Source organism: Neomonachus schauinslandi, chromosome 9 (genome assembly GCF_002201575.2).
Source record: "Neomonachus schauinslandi chromosome 9, ASM220157v2, whole genome shotgun sequence".
NCBI classification, from domain to species: domain Eukaryota; kingdom Metazoa; phylum Chordata; class Mammalia; order Carnivora; family Phocidae; genus Neomonachus; species Neomonachus schauinslandi.
Genome location: NC_058411.1, coordinates 21,592,226 through 21,604,740, shown reverse-complemented (window position 1 = coordinate 21,604,740; position 12,515 = coordinate 21,592,226). Strand labels below are relative to the sequence as shown.

Genomic DNA, 12,515 nt, shown 5'->3' with positions numbered 1-12,515 from the left:
TAGGTTTTTGTGCCATGCTTTTAATTTCTTATGTTGCATGATAAGTTCATTATTTTTTATCTTCTTTTCTAATACAAGCATGTAAGCCATTAAGTTTCTCATAAATACTACTTTTGCTGTATCATTCACATTTTATAACACAGTGTTGCTATTATTCAGTTCTGTATATTTCATAATTTCTACTATAATTTATTTTCTGAACTTGAGTTGTTTAGAAGTTTACTTTGAAACTTCCAAAAGTCTATGGCTTATCTGGTTCTCTTTTTGAATCCCAGAGTTATAATCATGTCAATGAATTCTGGCCCATGGAAATGGACAGAAATAGTATGTGCAAATCCTAGTTTCTACCAAAGGGAAGTTAAGTGCTCTCCTTCCTTTCTTTTGTCTTGTTACAAGGCAAATATAAGGGCTGGAGGCGGTATAGGCATCTCGGATCAGGAATGGGAAGCAGTATTTTGAGGACAGTGGAGCAAAGAGACAGAAGCAGCCTAGGTTTCTGACACCGTGTCTGCCACAGACACCACACATTTGGATTGTTACACAAGAGAACAATTAATTTCTATCTTGCTTAACCCACTATTGCTTTTGGATTTCTCCGATAACTGAAGTCAGGCCTAACTTTACTATGAAGGTATGCAAATATCATATTAATGGAAAGGAAACTAAACATAGATTTGAGAGTTGACATGAAAAACTGAATTTATTTCTCCAAGCTGAACTGTCTTACATTCCTTTTAAACTTCCTCAAATGACTCTTACTGTACTGTCTCTATCGCCTCTTCACCCTTGACCTCCCACTTACTAAGTTCACTAATTCCCGTCTCTAAACAAGGGCATCCATTTACCCCTGCCTTTTTGGCACCAAGTGCCCAATCCCTAATTTTCCAACCACATTTCTAAAGTTGGATTATGTCCAACATGCACTTTCTCTATTCCTACGTGCAGTCTTTCACCGCTGCACTCTACCCTGCACAGAACTACGACATTTGCATTCTTACACACCACATTTACCAGCCACAAGCCCTGATTAGAAACCATTAATGGGGGCGCCTGGGTGGCTCAGTAGGTTAAGCATCTGCCTTCGGCTCAGGTCATGATCCCAGGCTCCTGGGATCGAGTCCCGCATCGGGCTCCCTGCTCAGTGGAGAGCCTGCTTCTCCCTCTCCCTCTGCCTGCTGCTCTGCCTTCTTGTGCTCTCTCTCTCTGTCAAATAAATAAATAAAATCTTTTAAAAAAAAAAAAAAGAAAGAAAAAAAGAAACTATTAATGGCTCCCCATTGGCTCTATGGCCTTGCTACCACTTTAACTCTCAGAGTTGTAGGTAATAGATAGCAATGCAAATGATTCTTGTTCATAGATATGCAAATAAATGTTGTCTGGGGAGGTTCAATTAATTCCCTTCCTTCACTTCTGGAAGAAGCCAGTTTTGCATCTATTTTAAATTCACTTCAGCACTCTAGTGCCTACCTATGTGGTTCTTTGCTCCTTTAAGTCAGCTGTAACATTTTACTCATTCTCTCATTAATTAATGAGTTAAATAAACTCAGGTGTTATGACTTCATTTTATATTTGTGTAAGAGTCATGATTTCATAATTTTACTTTTTTGGAAAAATATTCTTTTAACAAACCTTTTTGTTCCTTACTATCTTCAGAGTTTGATTACAGCCCCAACATGGGATGCCTTCTCTGGCTCTTTCTGCCTGACACTACTGATTCTTTGCATTTCAGAGATGAATCTAATTTCCTCCATCATGTCCTCAAACTACAAAATCCATGGTTTTCCTAGAACCTAGACCATGATGAAGTCTTATTTTACAGTTTTTTTTCTTTGTAAGAGCTCCTACAAAACACGTTGTTTTTCATTCATGTGGCACAGTGTATTTTTATCTTACATCATTAATTTATTTACATGTAACGTCTCTCCTCAAAGTACAGGTTCCTTGAGAGAACTGATCACAGTTTTTCCTTTTCTTCTCTTCAGTGTCAACACAGTGCCAATAAATATCCACTGCTATGTCTCATCCATGGCCCATCAACTGGGGCTATCAATCTAGATTTTTTTCAGATAATTACTTAGCTTTATTTGGGGAATCAACCTGCCATATTTTGGCAGAAAGCTGGTTCCTTCCTAAAAAATTCACATTAAACTTTAATGAAAATCATAAGAGCTTTCATGAAACATCAAGTAAAGTACAATACTAATTAGAAAGGCTAGGGAAAAGAAATAAATTGATGTGCTTCTGGGGAATTTTTTTCCCTCAACTATTGAACTGGTTCTGTGTATACCTATATTCATAAGAACAGTCTTACGTGAGGGTCATATATGCACAGTTGGACCTTCATTCTTTCCTTCTACAAATGTTTACTGATTGTCCAATATATATCAGGAGTTTTTGACAGGCTCTGGGATGCATTTGCAAGTAAAATGTAATTTCTAATCCAAGAAGCTTACCTGCTAGTGAAGAAGGAGAGGGAAAAGTTGAGGAAGAGGGGGAGAAATAGACACACGATTGTGACCTAAGCATTTGGATCACTGGTGACAAGCCGTATCAAGGTGCTCATTATGATGAAAAGACCATCTTATTTTCATGTATTGTAACTATTGAAACTTTCACATCTCCTAACGAAACAATGAAATTTCAAAGTTTTGCAGATTTGTATCACCATAACATATACCCTACATTCAACACTTTTTATGTTAATACCAACCCAGCCAAATGTAGACCACCAACATTTTCTAGTTTAAGTGCTGAGTTAGTGAGAGAATAATAAATGATCTCGAGATTACTTTCAGCATATTTGATTTTATGAACTATAAAACACTTTACCAGTTGAATAGTCTACCAAGTGTATTAATCTGCTGCTTATAATGTCATATGAAGTCAAAGAACTTCATAATATTTGAGCATTAACATTATTACTAAGCATTTTCATTTTTATGGTTTTACTTATGATAATTATTTCAAATTAAAACCATCTTGAGAAAACTGCCACTGCAAAAAATCTCATCCATTTAATCAATTTTATTTTTCTCATGATGACTTTTTATTTTTACCTTTATTCCTAAAGGAACCCTTAGAATAAGGCACTTAAGATCATACTCCATAGTACTTTTAGTAAAGAGATTATATAAATACAAAAGACTAAGAAATGCTAATAAAAGTTATAGGCTTTTGGTTGTTGTTGTATAATTTTCAGTTTTGCATGGCATACTGGCATAATTAAAATGATTAAATAAGAAATAATAAGCAATCACATAATGATAACCTAACATTTATCTGGCCCTAAATATTTTCACACGTATTCTGTCTCTTAATTCTCACAACAACCTGACAAAGTAAGTTTAATTATTATCATTTTTACAGGTGAAGGAATCAAGAAACAAGTGATTTGCTGAATGTCGTATAAGTGGCATTTTGTATGCTGAACCCAAGTCCACAGACTCAAAATTTCTGTTTTTGTTCATATTTTTAAAAAGAGCATTTAATTCACAAGCCAAATCCTGTTGGCAAGACACTTCCTAAGGGTAAGTAAAATATACGTGGAAGAACACTAAACATTTTATTCACCTACAATGTCATCATACTGAAACTGAGAAGGTCAGTGTAATTTCCAAATGGCCCAGTTAAATCTAAGGAATAGATTATTTACCCACGAGGGTCTGGACACTGTCAATCAAAATCACTTGCTTACACAGGACTAAATGTGCTCCATTAGCATCTTTCCATTTCTCACACTCACAAAATAAATATTTTATTCTTTATTGGCCACATTGTTTAAAGATTTATTTTTTTCCTGTTCATTAAAAACATAAAGAAAAAATAAAAATCACCACTAGTCCCAAGCCACTTTTAATTATTTTGTGTGCTTGCTTTCTGAAAGTCTTTTTTAACACAAAATATTCAATATTTGCAACATACTCTCCATATGCCTGTATATTCTACTCCCCCCTCCCCTATATAACAGCATGGCAATATTTACTTTTGAAAAATATGACTTTTTATGGCTGAATAATCTTTCGTTGTAAGGTGGTACCATAATTTATTTTACCATTCTTCCAATTCACATGGGTTTTTATTACAAAAAGGTTTATTTATAAAAGGAATATAACGTTTTATAAAACTTGAAAAAATAGAGAAAGGAATGAAATCACAGTCCTAACTCTCATCTAACAAGTCACTTTTATGAGTTTTTCTCAGTCTCTTCTATTCTTTATTCATATGTCTATCATTACATGTTATCACTGAAGTACACATGATTTTATTTCTTTTTTCAGTTTGTTTTCTATTATAAGCCTTTTCCGTAACCACAGTGGTATGCTGGGTGGAAAAGTCCACACTTTATCCAAACAATAAGTTGTCTCCCCTTTCTTCCTAAAATCATTTAAAATAAATCATTTCACAATAAATATTGCAAGCATGTAGTCTTTACGTTCACACACCTTATTCCCTAATGCTAGATTCCTGCAAGTAAGATTATTGAGAAAAAGGCTGACCAGCTTTTAACACTATTTGAGTACTGGTGAAAACCATGTACAAAAGGTATTGAGGTTGAATTTCTGAACTTCATATAAACAGCACCCCAATCTCAGCTTCTGATCAACCAGTCCTTTTAGCGATTGGGAAATACAGACACAAATATATAGGATATTGATTACATTTAAACTAATTACATTTTTCATGGGTTAGTACATCTTGGTATCATCAGTCTTGGGAGAGCAGTGACCACTTAAATAGGCACATTTTTGTTTTTTCTTTTTTCACTTTAAAAATCTGTATCCACATACCTTTCAGGTATAGTTTAGCTTATTCTCCCTTTGAATCCTAGATGCAGTTCTAGAAATGCTTTCTCGAACTGCTTCTTTTGGGGAGTGCTCTGAAATCCACCTCAGGACACAGCACTAATTCTGACAGAAGGAGAAAGAAAATGCCCCAACTTACCGTTTCTAATGCATTTAGACGGTCCTGCAAATAAAGCATAATGCAGAATTATAAAAACAAAGCTATTAAAATCATTTCAAGTTCACTTAATTTTCAGATTTTCTACTTATCCTCTATTAGTAATAATGTTTTGAAAATCTCAAAAAATGAAAACTCCTACTCAGGATGATTTCTACAATAGAAGGAGTCATGAAAGAATCACTGTACTCATCTCAGCTAGTGTTCGGACCGCAAGGTTTAATTTAACAGTAAATATCATAAACTCATATACAGTGACTAAATGGGATAAACCTTATAACTTTTGCATTGGTAAAATTATTTATCTACTTAAGGATTTATAAGTATTACATACATTTGAATATATGAGCAACTAGATGATAGTAGTGATATAAAAAAGGACGTTGGTACACATACCTGCACTCAGGTACACAGTATAAAGTGTGACTTGGAAAGTAAAGTTCATACATAACTTCATCAATTCAAATTAAGAAGTAATTTGTTAACTGAAACAAGGCAGGAAAAATAAATAAGAAAGATGTCACATGCAGGCAATCTTGAACCCAGATGGGCCTTCTCCATCTATAGTATCTTCGAAAGTTCTACAGACAATATTGCTACAAAGTTAAATGATTAGGTCAATGGTTGCATTCGCAAAGCGACAGCTGTATTCTCAACTCTTTTCAGAGCTGACAGCTATGTACAGGAAGTCTTTACCAATTAAAAGAGGCTGAATATGAGAGAAGAGAGTCTGAAGATTTAAGAAAATAGCCATCAAAAAACCCGAAATCTTTACATTTGCAACGATGTGGATGGAACCAGAGGGTATTATGCTGAGCGAAATAAGTCAATCAGAGAAAGACATGTATCATATGATCTCGCTGATATGAGGAATTCTTAATCTCAGGAAACAAACAGAGTTGCTGGAGTGGTGGGGGGTGGGAAGGATTGGGTGACTGGGTGATAGACATTGGGGAGGGTATGTGCTATGGTGAGCGCTGTGAATTGTGTAAGACTGATGAATCACAGACCTGTACCTCTGAAAAAAAAAATACATTATATGTTAAAAAAAAAAAAAAAGATAGTAGGAAAGGAAAAATGAAGGGGGGGAAGTCGGACGGGGAGATGAACCATGAGAGACTATGGACTCTGAGACACAAACTGAGGGTTCTAGAGGGGAGGGGGGTGGGGGGATGGGCTAGCCTGGTGATGGGTATTAAAGAGGGCACGTCCTGAATGGCGCACTGGGTGTTATACGCAAACAATGAATCATGGAACACTACATCAAAAACTAATGATGTAATGTATGGTGATTAACATAACATAATAAAATAAAATTAAAAAAAAACTTACACTAAAAATAAGAATTTTTCCCTTGATATTAAGACAAATCCTTTAAGTAAGCTATATTTTGGATTTTTCCAGTATTCTGAAAGGACAAAATATCTGATTTATATATTCTGCCTTCTGGAATGTTCCAGCATCTTGAAATAAAAAATATCAGTAAGAAAAAAGAAAATAGCCATCTTTTTTGGGAAGATCAAGGCCACTTTTCCTTCTTTTCTCTCATTTTAAGCAATGGGAGATGTGTGACATCTGGATTTCCTTTTCGTTTAATCAAATTAACTTTGCCTAAGAGGCAAAGTGGGGAACTGGTACAAAGAGCCACTCAGCTAAGATCTCTCGGTAAACCTACAGGGACCCAAGTGGACACAGACACTTAGGAGCAGCAAGAACTTGGCGCTCATGGCTGCACTCCCAGCCGCACTCCCAGCGTTACCTAACACATATAGGCCTTGCCTTTGAGGACTTCCACAATCCGACCTCCCACCCTCAGACTGGGAAACTGAGTTGAACATTTCTACCCTTTAAACATTTGGTTATGTGGGTACAAGTGAAATGAATATATTATGCAAAGTCAGCCCAAAGCAGACTGTTCTTAGCAATATAATCTGTTTAATTGCATTTTGTTGGCATACTTGAGAGAACTTCACCCTCGCCCCCATAATTTTCATGAAATAACTGCTGTTTTGTTGGTGACTTGTGTACTGTCACTTTTGAATGCTTCATAATAAATGCATATAATAATGCCTCGAGGGGGCTTTGATCTGTTGTTACCAGGCATCTTATTCACAGTCCATCTGGGACAAAACCATTCAGCAATGCTTTATCATCCTTTGCAGATTGAACAGAAGAACCTCATTAGATACCTTACAAAGACAGAAACAGCCTTTGGGCAGTATCACATTTATATGAACCATCTTGGAAGGCTCAAAATATTTACAGCCACTATTGGGGTCTTAAGTTTTCCCCATACCATATATTTATGAGCTCATATTATTTAGGATTAGCACATTTTAAAAGCAAACATACAACTAGTTTTAAAAGCACACATAAAGCTAGTTTGAAATCAGAGTTTTCATATGATGTCAAAACAATAGAATTTAATTAAATTTTGTCTGTCTTAATTCAGATCTCCGTGTCTGGCAAAGATAAACTGATATAATTTATGTATTAGTGTCTTCATTTTACTTGAATATTTGTTACAAGGCTTTAAAAGAAATACGCAGTCATGGACTGCGTGTTCATATCCTCACAAAATTCATGGATTGAAACCCTAATCTCCAGCGCCATGGCATTTAGAGATGGGACCTCTGGTAGGTAATTAATTAGGTCATGAGGACAGAGCCTTGTCTTCATGGTGGGATCAGTGTCCTATAAGAAGAGACAGAATGTTTGCTTCTCCTTTTGCTCTCTGCCCTGTAAGGACATAATGAGAAAAGACGGCCATCTACAAGCCAGGAAGAAGGCCCTCACCAAGGACTGAATCTGCCAGCTCCTTGATCTTGGACTCCTCAGCCTCCACAACTGCGAGAAATGTTTGTGGTTGTTTAAGCCACCCAGTCTGCGGTAATTTGGTGTAGCAATCCAAGCTAAGACATGTGCCTAGTCTTCAAGACTATGAACACAAATGGTCCAAGAAAACTCCATTTTGTTAAAATACAAAGATGAGGGGCGCCTGGGTGGCTCAGTCGTTGAGCGTCTGCCTTCGGCTCAGGTCATGGTCCCGGGGTCCTGGGATCGAGCCCCACATCAGGCTCCCTATTCCGCGGGAAGCCTGCTTCTCCCTCTCCCACTCCCCCTGCTTGTGTTCCCTCTCTCGCTGTGTCGCTCTCTGTCAAATAAATAAATAAAATCTTTAAAAAATAATAAAAAATAAAATACAAAGATGAAGAAATGATTTACTTCAATGCAATTTACTTACGTCTTTTCATCTATAACCTACTTCATTCCAAATTGGTACGGAGATAGCTTTCTATGAAAAATGTAATATGTTACCAAAATGAGAAAATTAGGGCAACAGGCAATTCAGTTCATTAACCTGAATTTCAATAATTCCATTTGCCAATCAATGGCAGCTAACAGAAGACCAGCCATCACTGCCAAATAGTGAGTTTCGTCTAAACTGTGCAGTTGTTTGGTCTTAATTGTAGGCTATCAGTAAAAAGAAACTACTCCTGATCTTTATGGACTTACTAACTTGCTTTTAAAAGTTAAGAAATGCTTTGAAAATGTAAATGGCTGACTTCTTTTTTGGCAGATAAGGTTAGCTGTTATAATTCTGTATATAAAAGAATTAGGCTACTGCAAATATTTATTCTCAAACAAGCTACGTCCACACTTCCTTTCTGGTTCTTCTTACTAAAATAGAGGTAACTTAAGCCAATACTGCGGCACTGACACAGTCCGTGAAACAAACGCCAGGATATGTCCTAGAATGAACACGTAAGTACAGCACAGTAAATTCTATGCTTCTTTACCTCTCCCCCTCTCACCAGAAGTGCACAGTGTTTTGTGGTGGTTGTTGTTTAATTTCCAATCCTCATTTCAACAGATTTTATCTTCAAGATCAACCTGAAGGTTCAACACTCGCCCCCTCCCCCACCATGAACACACACTCCCACACTTGGATCCTGAAAAGTATTGGGACATTCAAAGGGGGGTTAGAAGGTAGGAGGAGCCAAGAGGGAAGACAGCCTCCAGAAATAGCCAAGATGACTTAGAGTCATGCTACTTCAGGTGGTTTTAATACATCAGTCGTTCTTATTTTTGTAGTCAGGGACTTTGAGAGGCTGATGAAACTTCATCTTCTCCCCAGGAAAATGTACATTATCCACAACATACACACAATTCTGCATACACTTTTAGGATAACTGTAGACTCTCAGAGGCCTTCAAGTCCTTTTATCCCCAACAAAAACACTTGAAATAAGATGTAAGAATATTATACAAATAAATCATTTTATTAAGTTAAATCTATTGATTTCTCCTATATGAAGTATTTCTGGATAAATAACACCAATAACAAAGAAAGAAATAATTGGGAGTGGAAGGTTAAACAAAATCAAAGGAAAAATACCTTCAATGTTTTGAAGAAAAAAGTTCTTGGGGGGAAAAATCCCATTTTGTTGCTATTGATTTTTTGTGACTATTCTTTCATTCTATCCAAGGAGCGGAACAGCCTAAGAAACACCTAAAATGGCAACAATTATTGAATGTTTACTCTAAAAGATTATACATGTAGTCACTGTATAGCCATTGAGTTCCAAAGTAAAGTGCTAGTTATTCTTTATAATGTGAGTATTACACACAATTTCTGAGTGTCAATAATGCTGCTAGATAACACACTGTAATTCATTTTGGGCTTGGCAGATCAAGAAGGGAGAGGCATATTTTAGAAGAGGTCTATAGCATATATACTATGAAAAGATGTATATTAACTTCTTATGAGCAGGTTAGTAACCTGCCTTGAGCTGTATATATGCCTTTTCTGCCTGATCACAGTGGTTTGTACATTGGAATTTATGACTGAACCGAGGCAAATTCATTAGCATCATTGGAGATGGGCAAATATTTGTAGGCTAAGTTAGAAAATGAGTGCTATATGCAGCGCTGGTATCTGAATCCCTGATCATTAACAGTTTGATTTAGCAAAGCCAATCAATCATCCAACCCACCTAAGAGATGAATTAGAGGCCTTGTAAGTCTAAATAATCAGAGTTTTGCCTCTGGTAGTATAGCTGAACAGGCCTAGTGACTTTATCACAATTATACAGCATTTTCCAAGAATGCTTTACATATATCCATTGACAAATGAAAATGCACAATACTGGTATAAGAATATACCAAGAGTCTCTCACTCTTCCAAGTCTAAGGATCTTTAAGAGTATAGAATAATTCTGAAAACTTCTCTGGAACTGAAAGACCATGATGGACAAATAATTTTCAAAAACAAAGACCGACAATGGGGACTCCCTCCATTACTGTTCCAAAAGCAAAAAGCCTCTCTTCTGAAGGAAAAATCCACTTGGCTTCAACCAGAGATACCACTGTGTGGCATTTTTCCTGTCAATGTTAATTCTGTTTAATCAATACTCACACTTTACTTGCTACTTCCTATGTAAGTGATAAAAAATGAAAAAAAAATGTGCATTTTTTTTCTTTATGAATTTCTACAAGGCAATCCATTACATTTAAGACATTGTCCACCATTTTTTAATAATTAAAAGAGCTCAAAACAATTCCAAGTATATTCTTTTCTAAAATTCAAGATATTAAAATGAAAGAAAAAGAAAAGGCCTTATGAGTCATCACAAAAAAAATGAATGTTCTACATAGTGATTTAAAATAAATTAAAATAAAGAGCTAAAAACTGCAAACCACCTTAATGTTGCAACACCAAAAAAAGTTTTAAAATATAGCCTAAGTTGACTTTGAATATACCAAACGAATCAATGATCTATAAGTAAAATCCCACGTTATCTATTAAGAGTCAGACAAAATTACTCTACACTTAAGACAAACCAGAACGAGTGGCCTGAGAGCAGCATGCAGTGGTTTCCCAACCAGGCAGATTTCATTTCACCCATCACTGGATACCTGTAGTCTGCCCTTGTTCATTCATTTCACTAGCTGCTTAAGCGTCCTTTTCAAATAATCTACTACAGGATCCAAAGTAACAACACAGAAATACTGAAAAGAAAACCACAGCAAGGCATCAAGATTTTGTCTAGAAAGTTGTCAATAATAAAACTGAATGGGAAAAAATCAGAGAGAGAGACAAACCATGCAAGACTCTGGACTCTGAAGGTCACAGAAGGAAGAAGAGTGGGGGGATGGGGTGACTGGGTGATGGGTATTAAGGAGGGCACGTGTTGGGATGAGCACTGGGTGTTATATGCAACTGATGAATCGTTGAACACTACAACAAAAACTTGCGATGTACTATATGCTGGCTAAATGAACATAATAATAATAAAAAAAGAAAGTTGTCAATAACCCTCCTCAGTCCAACTCCCCAACACTTTGACTTATCAAGAAAAGCCAGTTTAAAGGGATGTATCATTTCCTAGCCTAGAGGGAGTGCCCAGTAACACTCCATGTTACCTGCTTTTCACTCAGGGTGTGGCAAATCCCTGGTAGAATCAGAATCAGAAGGAGGATTTAGGAACAGAGTCAAAATATGTGCTCCACATTTCTGCTCTGTTCTTTCATCCACTACCACTGTCGTGATCAGACTGAGACAGCCACCTGTTCTTCTGTAGGGTTCCTCAGCAACACTGTCAGGTGGCATTGTGGGTTTGCAGTCTTCTTATGAGGCGATCACCAACCCTTCTACTCCGACACTGTCTGTGTCGCTGTTTGACTTTGTTCAGAGAAGTCTGAGATTACACTTGCCTGCAAGTGGGATGTGTGCATGTGTTTGTTGGGGCGGGGGTGGGGCAGGAAAGATGGAGAGAAAGATAGGGAAATGGGGCTCTGTTGGTTTGTTTCAACAGATTTCACACTGGAAAATGCAGCCTGAGAGGCAAAGTAGGATTTTGCTTGAAATCCCTGTAAACACTTCCAGTCAACTGTGTAAAACTAAAACCAAAAAAATCTCACATTTACCCTTTATGTTTCAGACAACGGAGCAAAGCAATGAGGTTTCTTTTTTTCCCCCACTTTAAAATGAAGAATCATGTTAAGATTCTTCTTTAATGCACAATGTAATGTGGTGCATACGTGCCTAGACTAGGATAAGACTACAAACCAAATGAACCTTCTTTCTCCCAGAATTGCTCAATTCCACGGTAAACCTGCTGTTAACAGGTAACAAGAATTCAGTGAATGACATCTGGACTGGGGAACAACTAAAAATTATTTGCAGATACCATAAAGGCTATGATGGTGGTTAGGGGCAATGCAAATGACAACCAATGTAATTGCAAAGACTGACCGTCCCCAAAAAGAGATGCAGGCACAGTAGCTGAATAGTTGGGGGAGAAAGCCAACGACCCAGGAACCAACATACTATATATTTTCCCCCCAAGGATTTACATTTTAAAAAATAAAGTACATGTCTCCAGTGGTGAGGTTAGTCATATATCAGCTGAATATGCTCTGAACTCATATGCAAATTACAGTGCAGCAGTGATTATGGCATAATTTATGAGTAGGTTTGTGTCATGGAGAACTTGTGGAAAACAATTGGATATGTTTTTTTCAGGGTGTGTATCTGACTGTCACCAAACACAG

General features: G+C 36.7%; 1 protein-coding gene across 1 annotated transcript in view; it reads right to left on the bottom strand.

The window, feature by feature from the left end:
- CEP128 (centrosomal protein 128) overlaps window positions 1-12,515 on the bottom strand; it is a 375,030-nt gene that overhangs the window by 47,775 nt on the left and 314,740 nt on the right. The window contains exon 19 of the mRNA XM_021679614.1: window positions 4,942-4,965. Coding sequence (XP_021535289.1) covers window positions 4,942-4,965 — 24 coding nt within the window. The remainder of the gene's footprint in view (window positions 1-4,941; window positions 4,966-12,515) is intronic.